At 37.4% G+C, this 21,668-nt stretch overlaps 1 protein-coding gene across 21 annotated transcripts in view; it reads right to left on the reverse strand.

Annotated features, from left to right (window-relative positions):
- Cdc42bpa (CDC42 binding protein kinase alpha) overlaps nt 1–21,668 on the reverse strand; it is a 209,066-nt gene that overhangs the window by 169,058 nt on the left and 18,340 nt on the right. For 20 of the 21 annotated variants that reach the window (XM_028865457.2, XM_028865461.2, XM_028865471.2 and 17 more), the window contains exon 2: nt 5,815–5,906. In XM_028865457.2, coding sequence (XP_028721290.1) covers nt 5,815–5,906 — 92 coding nt within the window. Of the gene's footprint in view, nt 1–5,814; nt 5,907–21,668 lie in introns of those variants that run through there. The other variant, XM_028865473.2, reaches the window with a different exon arrangement.

Raw genomic sequence — 21,668 nt, forward strand, 5'->3', positions numbered from 1 at the left:
TCCCCCCTTTCAGATGACTCCAGCTTGTGTCAGGTTGACACAGACCGACCAGGTCAAGTGCCATCCTTAGCTGATGGAATAAAATAGAGAAGCCAGCACCAACCTTGCAGCTATAACCATCTGATACTCTGCAGACAGCGCAATCTACTGTGCAGAAAAAGGCAGTCTTTCAATAGATGGTGTTAGGAATACTAGAGAGTCACATGTAGAAAAACAAGACTGGATTTCTAACTCTCACCCTACATAACAATCTATTAAAAATGGGTCCAAGTCCTTCAGAAAACAAGCAAAATACTTCAAAATAGTGACACAGCCAAGGATTTTGTGAACAAGACTCTCAACAGCTCATAAAATAATGTAAGTAATGACAAATGGGACTGAATCAAGTTAAGAAGATTCTGCCCAGCAAAGGAAATACTACACACAAAGAGAAGAGACAATCTACAGTATGAGAGGAAGTATGTACTAGCTATTAATCTAATGGGATTAATATCCAGAATATATAAATAACTCAAAAAACTACACAAAAATATCAAATAATGCAATTAATAAGTGAATAAAAATCAAAATAGATCATCATAATAAGTGAATAAAAGGGAAAATCCATACAATTATTACAGCAGATGCAATGATTAATTATTAAAATTTTAAAACTTCAGAAACTGTATTAAAACCCATTCTTCAAACAGAACACATCTAGCAAAACACCTACAATTAGCACCATATTTAACAGTGAATACTGAATCCTTAAAGTCTTAAAAATCCTTAATCCTTAAAAAAAAATCCTTCTCCCTAAATTTCAGTGAAGGGTAAGTATATCCACCTCATGACACATTGCTCAACACTTCAGTAGCCACCTAAGTAGGTGCCATAAACCAAGAGAAAGAAATAGAATGTACAGTCTGTAAAGTTAAAAAAGAAACTGTCCTTCTCAAATAAATGACTAAAACATGACATCAGGAAATACAAGGCAGCTATAAATAAAAATCAATTGTACCTACATATCAGAAATATAATACTGGATATAAAAATTTTATAGTCATTTGCCATCAAATCAAAAGCATCAATACTTGGGAATAAATTTAACAAACTGTGCATAATACCTACAATCTAACTCTTAAATAAATCAGACATCAAGAAGCAACGAGAAGGCTGAGGAAAGGGCTCAATGGGTAAAGTTCTAACCATGCAAGTGTAAGAACCAAAGTTCAAATCCCTAGGACCCAGGTACCCTGAGCTTGGTAGCAATCTGTGATCTCAGTGCTCCAACAGCCAGACGTGAGGTGAGACAGTACCCCAGTAGCTCAGAGCCAGCTAGCTGAGGATAGAGCAGCGAACAACAAAGATCTCAAACAAGGGGGAAGGCAAGATTCAACACCTGAGGCTCAACTCCTGACTTCACACACACACTGTTACACAAGTGCTCCACCGCACACACTCGGACTTTTCAAGAGAAACTCCTTGTCTGTGAACTAGATGTAACAGCAGTAGATGTCAGCTCTCCCAAACTCTATCTCTATACTCTCAATGACTCAGCTCCAAACTAGTAGGCATGATGGACACTGAACATGCGAGTTCTAAAATGCAAAAAGTCCTAGAATTACTAACACAACCCTACACTCCCACTGCATGCTCTAAACTTTTTAGTATAAAGTCACAGGAATTAATTTACTGTGCTACTGGCAGAAACAAGACCAAGTGATAAATAGAACATGCAGCACACAACACATACACACTTAGAAATCCAAGTGAATTTCTTTTCTTTATCAAAGTGCTAGCAAAACTATTTCAATAAAAGCAAAGTATGTTTAGAAAATACTTCAGAAAACACAAAATAATCGATACCAATCGAATCACAGACTCAGACATAAATGGAAAAGATTTTTTGAAAGATTACAGAAAGAATGTCTTTTTTTTTTGGTGTGTGTGGGGGGGGTGAGACACAGTCTCATGTTGCCCTGGCTAGCCTCAAACACACTAGGTAGCCCCGATTGGTGCTGAACTCCTGCCTCAGCCTCCCAACTGTTAGGATTACAAGTATACATCATCAAGCTTGGCATTTTATAGGAAGACTTTCTAAAAAGATGAAAGCCGGTGGAATGAGATTAGAAGTTACAAGTAGCCAGGCGGTGGTGGCGCACGCCTTTAATCCCAGAACTCGGGAGGCAGAGCCAGGCGGATCTCTGTGAGTTCAAGGCCAGCCTGGGCTACCAAGTGAGTTCCAGGAAAGGCGCAAAGCTACACAGAGAAACCCTGTCTCGAAAAACCAAAAAAAAAAAAAAAAAAGAAAAGAAAAGAAAAAGAAGTTACAAGTACTTATTGCTTTTGCAGAGGACCTGGGTTCAGTTCCCAGCATCCATATGGCAGCTTCAGTAACTACAGTTCCAGAGATCCAACACCTTCTTTTGGCCTTTTCAGGTCCCAGGTACCATGGTACACATATATACATGCAAACAAACCACTCATACGCATAAAATAAAAAGAAATGTCTTTTTATGATGAAAGGAAAATATTCATGATCTTCAGATTAAGAAAAAATTCTTAAACACAAAAATCACTAATCATTACAGTTTAATTATTGAATTTTATTTGAATACAAGGTCTACCAGGAAAGGAAAAGCAAAACCACTTTTTGTACATACAAATCCATGAAGTCATTTGTATCCAGAATATACCAATACCATTCAACTCTTACCTCCCTAACTCCCCTCAAAATAAAAACCCTACTTGTCCAAAGGATATCTACAAGATATAAAGGAATACAAAAAGTTGTTGGGCTTTAATAAGACTTAACAGGAAAAGCAAAATAGAGTCACAATGAACACCTCCACAAACCTACCAAAAGTGGCTTAAGTTGGAAAATGAGACTAGTGTTACAGAGAGTATGAGTATGACTCAGTACTTGGGAAATTATTTGGCACTATCTACTAAAGCTAACGATGCCTACCCCAGGATGCAGGAATTCCACTCCTAGGTTTCTATAAAACATAAATGAATGTTTATACCTCACCAAAGATGTAAATAAGAATGTTTCTGACAGCAATATTCTGAACAGCCAAAAATGATCAGTAATTTTAGCAATCAACAACGCTATTATGAATGAAAAAAACATGGCGTAGTCAGACAAAGAAATACTGTGAGTGAGCGAGAGCGAGTGGAAAACTAGGATGTGGGGCCAGTACGACAGCTCAGGGGGTAAAGGCACTCTACTGCCAAGCCTGGCGGTCGGAGTTCAATTCCCAAAACCCACATGGTGGAAGGAGAGAAATGACTCCCACAAATTGCCCTCCAACCTCCACATGCACGCCATGGCACATCCACACACACTTATATACATGCACACGCACAAAGAGAGAACAGAGACACACACACAAAGAGCGAATAAATGTGAAAGGGCAGATGAGAATAAAAACAAGGGTGTGACACCTAAGTATAATGTGGAGTACAGAAGCTAGAAACAAGACTATATAGTAAATAATTCTATTAATATAAAATTAAAAATCAAGTTGCATAAATCTATGATAAGAGAGGGGAGGGCTAACAAGGAATTGGTATTAACACTTACTAGTGAATGTACTATAAGGCTATAGGAAGGAAACAAACTAAAAAAATTCAGCTAGGTATTTAATGTAAATGCTAACAGTTTAAATATTTCTACTAATATCAGACTAATGTATATCAAAGAGCATCACAGAGATAACAAGGACATTCTATAATGATACAAGAGTTCATCATTAAGAAGACAAAAATGACTATTTGTTATCAGCAAAAACTGAAAGAAAAAAAAAAAAAGAAAAGAAAAAATTCTTTCAGGAAGAAATATGTCAAGGAAAAAAAAAGAACCAAGAAAAAAAAACTGAAGAAATAAACAAACAAATAAACCAACTCCTTTCTCAGGAAATGGCAGCTCAAGAGAAAACAGGAAACTTTAAATAGCTAAATTAATGAGTTTGACCTAATAAATTCCAATCACACAATATATGCTACCTCAGCTCTGATCACATTATAACTCAATGGCAGAAATGTAACCATAAATCCTCGAGCGCTTAGAAACAGATGATCTTTGCCAGGCGGTGGTAGCATCCAGCACTCAGGAAGCAGAGCCAGGCAGATCTCTGTGAATTCTAGGCCAGCCTGGTCTACAGAGTGTGATCCAGGGGAAGCACCAAAACTACAAGGAGAAACCCTGTCTCGATAAAAAACAAACAAACAAACAAACAAAAAAAGAAACAGATGAACTTCTAAACCCATGGATACAAAACAAAACAATTGAAAATGTACAGCTGCAGTGGAAACTGGAGCAAACAATAATGGAAGCAGGACCAGGCTGCTGGGAGGAAAACAGTACAGAATGCACATTTCAAAGAAGAACTAGAAACCAATATGCTAAATCATCTACTTCAGTAAATTAGAAGAATGGACAGCAAGTTCATACCAAGAAAACAAAATATTAAAGACTGTGAATTCATCTACAACAGCAAAACAGAAGAGGCTGGAAGTCAATCCACTGAAAAACAAAGAAAACAGACAACTCCCTAGCAAGACAAATTTAAAAATGGTATCAACCAATGGTCGTATGACTCAATAACTGACCAATACAATACTAAGTTCTAAAAGTAATGAGGTGAATAAACTGACACATAATTTTTAAAAGCCCATTGTAAAAATTAAATATATTGACCATCTCAGAAACAAACTCCAGGTTCAGAAGGCTTCACCTGTGAAACTCCAGAAGCATAAAAGGGAAATGGCAATTACTTCAGAAGCTGCAGAAAGCAGTAAGAGAGGAAACACTCCTCTCATGAGACCAGCAAAACCAAGACCCCAAAATCTGATGGAGGTATTAAGAGAAAATTACAGGCCAATTCTGTCCAAAAAATAGGTGAAAACATTTAAATACATATTTTTAAAAGCATGCCAAATCTACTGATGCATAAAAAAGATAATACACAACCATTTTATAAAGTTAGTTTAATATTTGAAATTAACAAGTGAAATTCAACACATTGACCAAATAAGGGAGAAAACTGACTAGTGTCTCAACAGATGTAGAGGAAGCGTTTTACTGAAACTCAACACATTTCATGACTTTAAAAGTAAAATTAATACAAAGACTAGTCATGAGGTTAATAAATAAAATTCAGCTAATTGCAATTATTTGTATTTTCAACAATTAGACAATGAAACGAAAGGCATTTTAATTAAAATAACCTCAGGAATATCATACATCTAGCAAACCTACTAAAAAATGTGGAATTCTCTGTATGAATGAAGCTTCAATCTTATAAAGCCCTAAATATCCTGTGTATGGATTAGCTGACTCAATCTTAAAATTTCAATTAATTATAAACTCTTCTCCAGTTTTAATGGAATCCTAACCCAAACTCAGATCTCTCTAGCCTGCCGTGTGTGCATGCATGCTCACGCTCTGTGTGTGTGTGTGTGTGTGTGTATGTGTGTGCACACGTAGGTGCACGGGCGTGCGTGCGTGCGTGCGTGCGTGCGTGTGTGTGTGTGTGTGTGTAAACACAAGTAGAGGAAAGAACAGGATCAGAGGAAGAAACTCTAGCAGACACACCAAGACTTCTTAGGAGATGAAGCAGCAAGAGATAGTGTGGCCTTGGCACAAGAAAGAAACAAACAAAATTCAGTACACATTAAAAAGTGAAGCACTGTAGAAAACAATTCCATGCAATGTTTCACTCACAACTTTAATCCATTTTCTGATCAGCCATATCAATTATAATAGCAAGTAAATATATCTCACCACTAGATTCTAAAACAATTAGCAAACATTCTATAAAATCGCCTTACCTCCCCAAAAGCTCCTCGACCAATCACCTTTAATATTTCAAAGTCTTCTCTGTGTAATCGCATTTGTTTCACTTTAGAAGTAAATGGTTTCGCTGAAACAAAAACAGTATAAGTTACTTTCTTAATAAATGTGATTCAAAGTAGATGTACAATAGATGAGTATTTCTTAAACAATAAAAATTCAAATTATAATTAAGAACTAAACCAAAGCACCTTTAAAATCTAATCAAACTATAGAAGCATGAAATAATTACTATAAATAAACAATGGTTCCTTTATTTATGTGTATATACATTTACATTTTTGACATTTATTCATTTTTTGTTTGAGACAGGATCTTGGGCATGTAGTCCAAACCAGCCTGCAACTCACTGTGTATCCCAGGCAAATTCGGAATCCTCCTGCCTCTACCTTTAGAAGTGCTGGGGTTACAGGAGCGTGTGTGTGTGTGTGTGTGTGTGTGTGTGTGTGTGTAGCAAATCTGTGTGTGCAGGTGCATATGTGTGTGCAAGTACATGTGTGTACATGTAGAGGTGAAAGGACAACTTTGGGTGTCATAAATGAACTGAGTAAGTGAGTAGTAATTGAATTTCCTAAGACAATAGTATACACATAGCCTATTTATGTTAATATATGTGCTTCCACAAAATCTGTATACTTGCCAGATTCTCATTTCTCATATATAATTCTACAGCATTTGTTTGCCTTATGCTTTTAGAGAATATGCGTCTGTGCAGAAAGATACTATCCTTCATTTCTTAAGATACCCATCCTTTCAACCTTTGCTAAAACATTTTAACAACCATGTGCTCATCAGAATCAAATTTCAGTTACTCTGGTTTAAAAAATAGTTTATCTCAATACTGCCAGTTTGTCAAGTATTTTACAAGAGGCTAAAGATACTAAGATGAAAAGAAAAAAAAAACAAGAGAATAGATCTTGTCTCTAAGTAAACAAATAATACAAAAAATACTATTTAAAATTTTTAGTATGGCTGAATGAAAATTGCTAATTTAAAAAAATCACTGCACACACTACAAAAAAATGGGGGGGAAGTAAAAATTAATAAGGTTGTCTATCATTTACTAACTAAATGTACCAAACTTTTGTTCTAAAACTTGCAACTTCTAAGTGCTGGCAAGAATCTCGACTGACAGGCACAGTAATGTTTAACTGCTGGGACTGTCCCTGGCTGACTCACAAGGTCTTCCCTTCTTTTTCCTGGTTAACAGGGCATGCTGCTACTTAGGTGGCCTTAAGAACTGTAACTTTTTTTTTTTTTTTTTTTTTTGAGAAAAACCCTTCTTTTGACTTTAATGGTTCTTTCAATACACAGCTGAAATTTCTGCTTTGACTTCATTTAGAAGTTTTCCTTCTATGTTTATAAACAAATTTTTGTCTATAATTATCTTCCCTCTGTACTGTGTGCATCTAGTTTGGCAGCAATTTAAAAGCTCAGCTCACTAAACCTGCGAGTTTTCATTCCTTTACTGTTCATTGAAGCATCTTCATTTCAGCTTGTTTAAAGATATGTGAAAAATATATCAATAAAACTTTTAAGCCGGGCGGTGGTGGCGCACGCCTTTAATCCCAGCACTCGGGAGGCAGAGCCAGGCGGATCTCTGTGAGTTCGAGGCCAGCCTGGGCTACCAAGTAAGTTCCAGGAAGAGGTGCAAAGCTACACAGAGAAACCCTGTCTCTAAAAAACAAAAAACAAAAAAAAAAAAAAACAAAAAAAAAAAAAAAAACTTTTAAAAGACAATACAGCTGAGCATGACTTCAGGGTCTAGTAAAACATCTAGCATATGTGTCTTTTCAGTGGACTTTTGATAACTGATTCATTTCATGTTGTCACATTACTGTGCTTCATGTTTTCTAATTCTGCAAATGATAACTATGTAATTAGTATATAGTGTCTATGAATTAGGTATTGCATCAAAATTAAAAATTTAGGAATCAGGTTACTAATGACATTCTTTTTCATTCTTTTTTTTTTTTTTTTTTTTTTTTTTGGTTTTTCCAGACAGGGTTTCTCTGCGTAGCTTTGCGCCTTTCCTGGAGCTCACTTGGTAGCCCAGGTTGGCCTCGAACTCACAGAGATCCGCCTGGCTCTGCCTCCTGAGTGCTGGGATTAAAGGTGTGCGCCACCACCGCCCGGCACTAATGACATTCTTTTGTTTTCCAAACTCTACCATATGGAGAGAATAGATAATCCTCACTGAATGGCTAGTACTGGGTTTTAGTGGTCTATTTTTACTGTTTTTCCTTATCATCATTGTTGAAAGTCTGCAGATTTACTACTACCATTCTTCAAATTACATAATGTTTATTTGATCCTTTCTAAATTTCTGTGACCCTAATCTATACAATTCTAAATTGAATTTACACAAAATGCCACCAAAGAAAGCACAGTCTAATTGGAATTAATCTCCTTACCTCCAGAAAAAAAATTAAGTCATTTTCAAATTTCAATATAGACATTAGACAAAAACAAAAGTCAACTAATAATAGTAAGATGATAAACATCCAATAATATAACCTCAAAATGCTTAAAGTCAAAACACAGAATATCTCAGCTTCCTGGAAAGCCATTTCATTTCAAATCTCTCTGTGTAATTGATACCTCAAACAGACCTGTAAAATGACAATATATTTGACTTACATACAGATATAGCACCATAATGGCTGGAATATATTATCTTCAAACACATTCAAGTCTATAGATTTTGATAATATCAAGCCATAAAACCACTGCCAATAAAATTCAAGATATTGAAAATTTGAAAAAATCATATATAGATGATATATATAATCATATATATCACGCAATTAACCATAAATCAATAAAAAAAACAACCAGAAATGCTAATAAGCTCTGAAATTAAAGGGAAGAAATAATTAGAAACAACACAAAAAAATACTCTATGTCAAAATTTGGAGAATACAGACTAAACTAGTGCTTACAAAATAAATATAATTTTAGCCAAGTCTGAAATAGTCTAGTTTAAAAGGAGCACTGAAACTAGGCTCAGGAGCACAGAACGGCCTGTACAACATAGTAAAACCCTGTCTGTGCCCCCTACCTCACACCAATAGAACTCAAAACATAAAGAGAAAGCAAAATGAATTAAATTGCTTAATTTGAAAATAAGCACATAAGCCGGGCGGTGGTGGCGCACGCCTTTAATCCTAGCACTTGGGAGGCGGAGCCAGGTGGATCTCTGTGAGTTCAAGGCCAGCCTGGTCTCCAAAGCGAGTTCCAGGAAAGGCGCAAAGCTACACAGAGAAACCCAAAACCAAAAAAAAAAAAAAAAAGAAAAGAAAAGAAACACATAATAAAAAGGGCAGGAGCTGTAGAGGTTGCTCAGTGTCTAAGAACCTATACTGCTCTTCAATAGGACCCAGACTTGGTTCCCAGCCCCCAAGCTAGGCAGCAAGTGTAACAACTGCCTGTTACTCCAGCTCCAGGGGATAGCTAATGCCTCTGGCCTGAGGGGACCAGCACTCTCCTGTACATACCACAAACATGCACACAGACATTCACAAAATCATTTAAAAATTTTTAAAAGGGCTTAAAATACTACGTATGAAAAGTGGATTTTTAAAAATTCCACAAGAAAGTGAGCAATATTACAATGCCACTGAATTAAATTAACAAAATTATCATAAGCAACCTATGTTGCCAATTTTTTGTGACAAACTATTCTTACAGAGCAGCTAATTATTTTTCAAAACTGAAAGTCTAAATCATTCAATAAATAAATTAAATCAGTGTGTTAGTCTTCCACAAAGAAACCACCAATAGTTACAGCTTTACAAGTGCTACTAAAAAGAGGACATGCCATGACACACTCGGAAGGCACAGAAGAAATCATTAGCACACAGGTATCTCCCGGAAGCAAAGAGAATGAATATACAGCTTCCAAATGGACTTTCTATGTATCATTCTTCAGAAGGTCCATGGTCCTGGAGAGCTGGCTGTCACTGGCGCCACACAGAAGGCAGTGTGACTCCAAGTGGGAGCAGCAGGAAGCAGTGCAGTGCCACAGTGGTCGCTGCACCTGCCCAAGGTGAACCATCGCCAGCCATCAGCAGCGAACGACCGGACAAACTAAATGTCTGTCGGAGGGAACACGACTGCAAAAAACCACATGGTGGAAGGAGAGAACAGACTCAGCAAGTTGTCCTCTGACCACACACAAGCCACTCTGGCACATAAATGGAGACACACACACACACACACACACACACACACACACACACACACACACACAAATACATAAATAAATAAATGTAATTTTAAAAATTTTTATTATTACAAAGTTAAATGCTAAGTTGATAATTATATTACAAAGTAATGCAAGATAGTATCTTTAGTCTAAGGAAACAGATGAAGGAAGAACTATGTCAAGTTACAGGGTCTTGATATCAATAATTTATCCTTAGAAGGCTCAGCCAAATAATGTATTCATGTGTGTACAGAGAGAACAGAGTGACACAAACATGACACCATGTCCAAGAACAAAGCAAAACATAAATCTAGAAAAGTATATGGAAGTTCATTAAGCTGGTTTTGCAACTTCTAACCCCTCAATTGTCCTTTTTAAAAAGTCTATAGTTGTTTTACCTATCAAACATATATACTGCTTGCAATGGTACGTAAACAGTCATTTCATGGGACATTCAAAGGGATACTGTTCATACATACAAAGGACATGAAGAGTCAGTCACAGAAACATATGAAGGGCTGCTCTTCAATGCATATCACTGAGTCTAAGACTGATTTCAACAACACATCCTGCACACAAATCTTTAGTAGAGAATAATACATTAACATAGTAATTTTCAAAATATAATGGTTTAAAACAAGATTCAATGTTTATTTTAAAAATAAAGCATTAAATCAAAATTTCACGTGAGAAATAAAAATTCAGACTCACTGTTCAAGTGCTTACAGAATGTCACAGTCAATGGAGAAAACTTTCCCCAAGATCAGGAACATGCAAAGGATGGCTGGCTTTGGCCACTTCTATTCAGCAGAAGACTACAAGGTAAAGTCTGAGCAAGCACATCAGAAAAAGTAAGTAATGAAAGCCACCTAGACAGGACAGGAGGAAACGTTTGCAAGTGGCGTGAAAACACTGAAGAGTATGTGGGAAAATGCAAATAAAGGAATTCAGCAAAGCTACAGGATATAAAATCAATACACAAAGGTCAGCTGCATTTCACACTTTACATGATCCCATTTCAACAAAATAGGCAAACCTATGAACAAAACAGTAGGTTAGTTGTTGCATACAGCTAATGTTATTTATATACAGCTAATGGATGTAGGATTTTCTTGGGATGTGGTTAAAAAAAAAAAATGGCCTAAAATTGAGCTGTCATGATAATAACACAATCACAAGTAAACTAAACACATTAAATTGTATACTTGAAGTTGGTGAATTGTCAGATGTAAATACTATCTCATTAAAGCTACTTTAACAATCAGTTTGTAAAGGCAGGGTAATGGTACAGGCCTACACAGCTACACAGGGAACGGAGGATCACAAGTCTAAGGCCTGCCTGGGCTATAGACTGAGTTCAAGCCAGCCTGGACAACTTAAACTTTGACTCAAGAAGTATGAGGAGGAATGGAGAGTTTCTATTTATTTGCAATAAATAATTAAAAATATTTAAATTACATTTGCAATGAAATAAAAAACAATAAAGCAGCCAGACATGGTGTGTACGCACTTGGTAGGCAGAATGGGCTGATCACTCTGAGTTTGAGGCTAGCCTTGACTCTATAAGAGAGTTTCAAGTCAACCAAGTTTACATAGTGAAACTCTGTCTTCAAACAAACAAACAAGAACAATAAAATAATTAGGAGTAAATTATTAACAAAGGAGGTGAAATACTTGTATACTGAAAAGTATAAAATGTTGCTTTAAAAAAATTTAAATGCAGTCTAAGTGAATGGAAAGTCATTCCATATTCTGGATTGAAAAGATTTAATTCTGCTAAAACGCAATGACACCCAAGCAACTAACTGAGTCAGGACAATCCTCACAACATTTTAATGGTACTTTCAGTAAAAACAGACAAACCTATCCTAAAATTCATATGAAATCTTAATATAGACTGAGTAGTCAAAACAACTTATAAATGAGCGATGTCTCACATCGTAATTTTAAAACTCACTACAAAACTACAATAGTCAAAATAGTATGGTACTGGTATAAAGACATGGTTCAATAGAACAAATCAGGAAATTCAGAAATACAACTTCTCCTACATGTTCAATTAATTTCAAAATGAGTGCCAGGACAATCCAAAGAGAAAACAAAAGTCAATATAATTGGGTGTATAATATAACACACTAATAACAATAAGTATGTTTAAAATAATGTAAAGAATGATTGAATATACTTGATATCAACCTCTGGCCTCCATGTGCACCTGCACACATACATGCCCAAGCATGAACGAACACACACACACACATACACACAACACACACACACACACACTCGTGTGATGAACTTGGGTCCTTACTTTGTATCATACACAAAACCAACTTGAAATAAGTCAAAGACCTAAAATTAAATGGCATGGAGTTGGGTGGGTGGGGAGGTGAGAAGGATTGAATAGGAGTTGGAAGAGGGGAAAAGTATGATCAGAATATATTGTATGAAAAACTTTTTTCAATCAAAATTTTTTTTTAAAGCTGAAATCATAAAAGTCATAGAAGAAAACATGGGAAATCTGTATGACATCAGATATGGCAATGATTACTTATATATGAAACAAAATATACCAGCAAAAAGAGAAAATAGATAAACAGATTTCATCAAAATTTAAACTCTTAAATAAAGTAAGACACTGTTAAAACATTGTCAAGAGAGGACAGGCCCAAAAAATAGTAAAAACATTGCAAGACATATATCAAATAAAGAATTAATACTAGAACATGTAAAAACACAGTAACAAAAATATCCAGTTCAAAATCAGGCTAAGTGTGAATAACCTTTCTCCAAACAACGTACATAAATAGCCAGCAAAGATGTTCACCACCACTAGTCATTAGAGAAATGCAAACCTAACCACAATGAGTTATCGCCTCACACTCTAGAGTTTTATTAAATAATTAAATCAAAATAACAAATGTTTGTAAGAGTGTGGAAAAAACAGAACGTTTACACATTGTTGGTGGGACTACCTTCACAATCTAGAGTTTTATTAAATAATTAAATAAAATTAAATCAAAATAACAAATGTTTGCAAGAGTGGAAAAATCAGAACGTTTACACATTGCTGCTTTGAAAAAAACAGATGGTGCTCAAAAGCTAAAAATACACTCACCATATGACCCAACAATTCCACCTCTAGAAATCCAAAAGAACTGAAAGAAGAATTCAACCTACCTACTGAACCAATGCTCATTACATTATTATTCACAAAATCCAAAAGGTGGAAACAATCCAATCTATCAAAAATGACTGCATTAGGAAAATGTAGGATAAACCATAATATCATTTAGCCTTAAAATGAATAAAATCTGATATATGCTACAATACAGCTCAATCTTGAAAACATTGTGAGTAAAATAAGCCAGATATCAGATATTATGTGATTTAATTTCTACTAAATCCCTAAAAAGGAAAATTTCATAGAGACTGAAAATAGAGTTTACCACCAGGAGTTAAGGAACAGGAGACAGAGGGAATTACCATCAAATAATTATAGGGTTTCACTTTGGTATAATGATGCAATTTTGGAAATAAGATAGCAGTAATGGTTGTACAATGTCAGGGACATAATGTTTCTGAAATGTACATTTACACTGGTGACAATGGAGGCGGGCACAGTAGTGCACACCTGTCATCCCAGCACTTCTGAAGTGGCAGCAAGGGGATCAGGAACTCAAGATCATCCTCAGCTACAGAGCAAGTTCAACGCCTGCTTGCGATACATGAGACTGTCTCAAAAACACCACCAACCATACAACGGGAAAAAACGGCAAATTTACGTTATATACATTTTACAGTTTTAAATTCTTAAGATATCAAAACTATTGAATTATAAATTTCAGATAGATGAGCAAACATCAATGAAACTTTTTTAAAGGATCAAATCTCTAAGAGAAGACTATAAACCAGTTTGATAAGGCAAACTGACATATACAAGGCTTATGAGCACTGAGAACAAAAGCTAGACCCAACAGTCACAGTATCCATCCAGCTCCTACACATGAAACGAGCCCAAGCTCTGCTCTATTACAGGATCACAAAACAAGGGTATCGGTAATCCGTAATTTACTTTGTCCTGAGGTTGAATTAGAAGTCTAAAAGAAGAAGGTTAAAGGACACTTTAGATTTAAAAAAAAAAAAGTTGTTGACTAATTCTAATTTCTGATAAAAAAAAAAAGGAACAAGGAACAACCATTTTAGATTAAGAATACCTATTGACTATTCTAATTTCTGATTAGAAGGAACAAAGAACAGTAACTAATAAATGTCTCTATGGGTATACAGTTTTCTTACTATATATAATATGCTACTCTTAGCAATATAAAGAAAGTGAACCAAAACACAGCCGAGAGTTATAAAATTACTGAGCACTCTATCACAATGTCTAGAAGAATTAAAAGACTAACTATGTTCCTATAGTTGAGAATTTAGAACCTCAGGAGCAGAACCATAAGACTGACATATCAATTACTTGAATGTTTCCTATTTCTTCACTGCATTTGAAAAAAACAAACTGATGATATATTCAATTCACTTCTAAAGGTCAGCAGCAATATTTAACAAAAATGCTTTGTACAAATACATGTTTATCTTTAAAACTATGAGAATATTTACTAAAATCCCACCAGGAACACTACTGATAAGACTAACTGGATATTAGTGACAACTTAGAAACCACCTGAAATCATCATTCCATAAAACTGAAAAAGACGTAATCACTACACCATCAAAGGGGTTCACTGAGTTTGTTCTACTGCTAGACAAATTAATGCTTTTCTGACTAATTTTGTATTTAATACCATTTGGCAAAGTACTTACTATATCAGCTAAGGATGGCAACGCCTCGACCTCTTTGGTGCAGTCCAGTTAAGTGCCTTCACTTGCGGCAAATACTTTCTGAAGGCTTTGCCATGCGCCCTCCCTCTGAAAATTTCCCCTCAATTCTTAAGGACACATCAGGTGTACATAGTAAGGCCCTACTTTACTTGCCAAAGTTATGTGAACCAGTGTGAAAAACTAACTGAGCTTGGTTTCTGCAGATGTCTCCAAGAATTAACATTCAAGCTCACTGGGTACTGGAACAAACATTCTACCTTGAGGAAAAACGAAAAACAACTGTGCCAAGTGAAGCAAAGGAAGCTGGAGGCTGCGGGGCACTCTGACAGCCCTGCTCCAGGCGTCGTGGATGCGTGCAGTACCAGATGAAGGCACTGAAGCCCTCCAACTGGAGTTACAGGCGCTGTGAGCCATCATGTGGGTGCTAAGAATTGAACCTGGGTCCTTGGGAAAAGTAGCCAGTGCTCTTAATCACTAAGCCATCTCCCCGGGCCCTCATTCTTTCTCTCTCTCTCATCCCTTCTAGTATATATTTTACCTCGTGCTGCTGATGTTAATCTTCAGTGGAGTACTAAAAATTAAAGATAATGCAAAAACAGAAAGAGAATAATCCATGCTAAGGGAGATGAAGAGAAATGAGGAACAATGCAAAAAAAAAAAAAAAAAAAAAAAAGACTAATTACCAAAGCCATATTAATAGTGTTACCAGCTAGATGTGGTAACACAGGCTTCTAGTACCAGTTCCTACAGATGCTAACACATAACAGCACAGCCTAGGGGGGGAAACTGTATATTCTTAGTCTGTAATAAAGGATTCTGAAATCTACCATAACTATATTACAACCAGTTGTCTTTCCACAGGACCTGGGTTTGATTCCCAGCATACAAATAATGGCTCACAATCATTTGTATAAAGAATAGAATTACAAGTTTCTAAGATTTGGCAATGATGGTGCTTAAGTTAAAACTATTTCATTCATCTTTCAGAGTGGATACTAAAAAAAAAAAAAGTTCGATAACGAGTCCCACATGTATATATGGTTTTGTCAACAGACTAAGCTGAGGTAACAAAGACCAGCACAAGCCATACAAGGGTGAACCTGAGTTCACATCCCCGAATCCCACAGGCAGCTGTGCATGGTAGTACACATGTGTAACCCAGTGTTCCTACAGAAAGAAGGGAAACAGAAACAAGGAGACTCCACAGGAGTCCACCAGCAAGCTAGCCTGGTGTGTGCAGCAGCTAACAAAAACAGACCCTGTCGATAACAAGATGGTGGGCAAAGATCAAACTCTGAGGGTGTCGCCTGACCTCCACATGTGCACTGTGCCAACACTCACAATCACATCATACACACAAGAAATGCCAAATTAAATGGACAACCATGAAAACTTAAAAACTCGATGAAACTCATAAAAGAGAAGACAGAGGAGTCCCAATACAGTGGTTAATTTAAGGTGTCAACTTGACTGAGAGATGCTGAATTAGTAAAGCATACTTCTAGTGCATCTGTGCAAGTGTTTCCTGAAAGACTAGCATGGGAATCAGTTAACTGAGGGGGGATGACTAGCCCTGATTATGGGAGGGCATCCTACAATTTGCTAGGCACCCAGATGAAAAGGAAAGTGGGAGAAGGGTAATCATCACCGTGCTGGTGCGATCTCTTGCATGGCTCATCTCTATGGCCCTCCTTCTCTCTCTCTAGCTCTAACTTCCAGAACCATCATTCTATGACCTCATTTCAGGTTCCTTATCTTTGTATCTGAGATTTAGACCAACCTCACCTCCAATCCTGACCCAGAGGACTCTTGGGCCTTTAGCTCAAGACTATATCAGGACTATATCATCATCCTCCCTCATTCTGCGGCTTTGAAGTTCAGAGACAATATCATTACTAGGTTCCCCAGCCATGCAGCCTGTAGGCAGCCATCACAGAATTTCTCAGCCTCTACAGTATATAATTATTTGAACCAACTGAACAAATCCAGACACTGACACAGATAAGACAGACAGTAATCCAGACACTGACACAGATAAGACACACACACACACACACACACACACAACACACACACCTACCTTGTGAGCCAATCTAATAATATATGCCACTTCTATTTCTCTATCATCTTTGACTAGTAGAACCAAGAACCAGAAATAAGCCTAATCAAAACTTTAAAGAATGAAGTAGATCCCATACTAGCAGATGCTATAAAAGCATAAAGCACAGAATAAATGGCTCAGCACTTAAGAGCACTGGCTGTTCTTCCAGAGGGCCCACATTTGATTCCCAGTGCCCATATGACAACTCCCAACCCTCTATAACTCCAGTTCCTGGGAAAATCCCTCTTCTGGCCTCCACTGAAATCAGGTACACACATGGTCTACAGACACATATGTAGGCAAAATAAATATATACTTAAAACAGAAAATACATACATACATACATACATATATTGGTTTTTCGAGACAGGGCTTCTCTGTGTAGTTTTGGTGCCTATCCTGAATCTCTGTACACCAGCCTGGCCTCGAACTCACAGAGATCCACCTGGCTCTGCCTCCCAAGTGCTGGATTAAAGGAGTGTGCTGCCACTGCCACTGCCGCCACTGCCACCACCACCCAGCATGAAGTAAAATTTTTAAAAACTTTAGGGGGGGCTGGGGAGATGGCTCAGTAGTTAAGAGCACTGGTTGTTCTTGCAGAGGGTCAGGGTTCAATTCTCAGCACTCTCATGATGGCTCCTATCTATAGTTCCAGTTCCAAGGGATTTGATGCCTTCTTCTGGCCTCTGAAGGCACCAGGCACACATGTGGTGCACAGACATACATGCATGCAAAACACATTAAGATAATTTTTGTTTAATTTAAAGCATAAAGGACTATTGGTCCTGGCACAAACCCTAAAATCTAGAACCACAAAGAAATGAGAGAATGCTGGTGACCTACAAGGGAGAGAACTGAAATCAGTAACCCCCATTAGAGATAGACCCATGACACTTTCTTCAGATAATAAAATACTATAAATTATGATCCTCAATGCCTACGACAGAACCAGCCTTGCCAAAAGAGATGAACAAATGTGTGGGTTTGTAGGCATGATGATACATACACCCTGGCAATTCTGTCACTAGGAAGGCTAGGAAAATCATGAGTTCAAGGCCAGCCTGGGATATATAACAACACCCTGTACCAAAAATAAAACAAACTGATAATCCAATAAAAGACCCTTTGAGCTTTAAGCTTATAAGCACTCTGGGGACAAGGAAATACCTACAGCTGGGGCTATAACTCTATGATAGAGTGCTCACTTTGGATGTGTAAGGGCCCTGGGTTCCAGTCTCAGCACCACCAAAGATAAATAATGGAAAGGAAGGAAAACTAATTCTCATGAATGCAGGGGATCTTGTTTACCCCTGGTCTGTTTGTACTTTAAAGCCTGATACTTTACAAGAAATACGCCAGCCATGGCAATCACTCTCCTCTCATTTAATACTCGGTCAGGCGTAAACGTAAAACTTGTTTTCCATCACTTGAACCAATGGTATAAAAGGACTTGAGAGCTCCTGGAAGGGGCCCCTTCCCTGAGGAGTAAAAACAAGGGCTAACCCTTCTCCAGAGTGCCTTTTCTTCTCACTTAAGATGCTACCATAATGAAGTGCTTTTAGGAGCTGGCTGTCTTGTGCCAAGTAACAGAGCTAACAAGAGACTTCAGAGACCTAATCCAGCACTCTGCTTGGCTGAGCCAGTGAACCGGCCCTGGGACCGCCTGCTGCCTCAGGCCTTTTGCTTAGTAATGAATGTCCTGTGTTTGAGGCCACTGTCCACTGGGCTCCTCAGTACTTACAGCCAAGCACATACAGTTACATAATACTAAAAACAAACTCAAATGTAATTCTATCTCTCCTGTGACAGACAACCTACGGAAGCTCTGGCAACTTTACCATTATTAGTCAAAAATTTGTCTCCATGTTTCTAAACAGAAACTATACATGTTTGAGAATTCTTCTAATTTCTCCTTACTTAGAATAGAACTCAGTCCATATCTAATAAACTCAGTATTTTATATTCATTTCTCTCCTATGTAGATTTTTGAAAATTCAAAAGCATAAGCATAAACCCTACTGTACCTCTACTTGTAAAGGACCATAATATAAGCACACCAAACAATGAGACAATGCTTCAAACTCAGCCCAAGTAATTCTTAAACAAGACAACTTATTAATGGTACTAACAGTGACCGATACCTAAAAGGATACCCACTGAACAGTCAAAGAATCAGAGATAATTTCTGTAAGGGAAAAAGTAAATAGAGCCTCTGTGAAACGGGAATTCTACTCTTACTACCGAAAATATATAAATCCCAAGTTTTTAGAACGGTTTTAGCCACTAAGATGCAGTTTAAGGGGCAGGAATGCTGGTGTGTAGGAAGAGGGGGAAGGGGAAGAAAAGGGGAGAGGGAGAGGTGGAAACAGGAGGCGGCGAGTGGAAGCCACTTTATAAAAATCTTACAGAAAGACTGCAGGCACTGGATAAGTTTTGGCTTTACAGCAGTTGTTACACGGCCCTCCAACACAGCTGACCAACAGCATAAAGTGGGAAGGAGGATGAGGAGTGGGAGGGAGCAAGGGAGACCGGCCCCAGTGGCCACACTGCTATGAAATTCTTTCATTCTCCACTTCACAAGAGCTGTGATCCAGCAGTGGACGCTCCCCGCATGTTACCCCTGTCAGATTCTGTTTTCCCAATTAAAAGAAACAGAGCAGGAGTCACGAGACAAGATTCTCTGGAAAAGCCTAAGCGAGAGCAACTGACCTTATACCCACAACATGCATGTGCAACTTTCAACTGACTGACACTTCGAGGGAGAAAATGCCAAATAAGTAGAGAGGAAAACTGGATCTGGAAAATACGCTGAATTAAGCCAAAAGATTGTTAACAATAGATACACAAAAGTAAATACAGAAAATATATTTAAATGATAAAATGTATGTCCAGATAAGTTTGTACTTCCAATAAATGTAAATAGCTTGCATACACCAGCTAAAATATAAAGATTTATTGCTGAGGAACAGATATCCAGTTACATGCTGTTTCCAAAAGCCACTAATATTTAATAATACAGAAAGAAACCATGAAATCGAAAGGGTTTAAAAAAACCAAGTGCACAATAACCAAATGAAGATACATTACTTAGATTTAAACATTTAAAAAAGAGGAAGTTTACAGCAAAAGGCCCTACATATATGACAATCTTTAAATAAACAGTGCAATTCACCAGAAAAATAATAATTCTACACTTTAATTAATCTTACCTCAAAATGTATGATGTAAAAAAAACTTAGAAGAATTACATAGAAAATTGGCAGATCTTTCATTAAGGTATAGTTTCAATACACATCCCTCAGTAATTGACAAATAAAGCAAACAAAAAGTTGAGCAACCTAAGCAATAAGCTAGATCTAGAAGACACTATATTTTGAAAGCTAGAGGGAATATACAAATATTACACAAATGGTGGTATGGTACAAGGTAGAGGATCCTAAACTAATGACTTTTGAACAGTATAAATAAAACCACACGCCAAAAGAGAAAAAGAAATAGAAAATTAGAAAGCACTTACAAATGGAACAAAAGTTAGAAAGTTAAAAAAAATCACTTGTGTGTAGCACGAATCTTAAAAGTTCTTATTAATAAAAACAAACCTGAAGCCACGTATTGGGGTGAATGCTGGAAGAGCAGAGAAGCAGAACAAGCCATAGCCACCTCACCTCGCCAGTTCCTCAGCTGATCCTGTTTCCTTAGACTGGAAGCCTCTGTGTCCTCATCCAGAATGAGTCTCAGATGAACTGTGCTGCTTGAAAGCCTGAAAGCTTACCCAGCCAAATGCTTCTAGTTCCTGGTCTTCACACCTTATATACCTTTCTGCTTTCTGCCATCACTGGGATTAAAGGGTCACTTCTTGGGATTAAAGGCGTGAGTCACCATGCCTGGCTGTTTCCAATGTGGCCTTGAACTCACAGAGATCCGGATGGATCTCTTCCTCTGGAATGCTAGGATTAAAGGCATGTGTGCCACCATTTTCTGGCCTCTACATCTAGTGCCTGTTCTGTTCTCTGACCCCAGATAAGTTTATTATGGTGCACAATATTTTGGGGAACACAATATCACCACACTTGTGAGATGCAACTGAGATGGTATTTGGAAAGCCAGAGGCAGCTGGAGAGGTGGCTCAGTGGCTAGGAGCAGTGGCTGCCCTTCCAAGGACTCAGCTTATTCCCAGCACCCACATGGCAGCACCAGTCCCAGGGGCTAGAACAGCTTCACAGAGGCAGAACACCAAGGCACGTAAAAGTGAATAAATAAACCATCAGAAACCCCAAGTCCTATCATTTAACATCAAAAATGAAAAATGCTGGGGGCTGGAGAGAGAACTTGGCAGTTAAGAGCACTGGCTGCTCTCACAGAGGACCTGTGTTCGGTTCCCAGCACCTGTACGGTGACTCACAATCATCTGTAACTCCAGTCCAGGAGTTCCAATGACCTCTTCAGGCCTCCACATGCAGTACACACACACATAGCACACATATAAATGTAGGCAAAATAGCAATACACACAAAAAAATTTAATGAAAAATGCTATACAGCCATTAACTAATCACAAAATAAAGGAATTAAAGTAAATGAAATAAATAAGAGATGAGAGTACATATTAATAGAAAACAAGTACTAGAGAAAAATCGACATAAAAATAATTTACAACAATGACAAACTTAAATAAGAAAACGG

Source organism: Peromyscus leucopus, chromosome 15 (genome assembly GCF_004664715.2).
Source record: "Peromyscus leucopus breed LL Stock chromosome 15, UCI_PerLeu_2.1, whole genome shotgun sequence".
NCBI lineage: Eukaryota > Metazoa > Chordata > Mammalia > Rodentia > Cricetidae > Peromyscus > Peromyscus leucopus.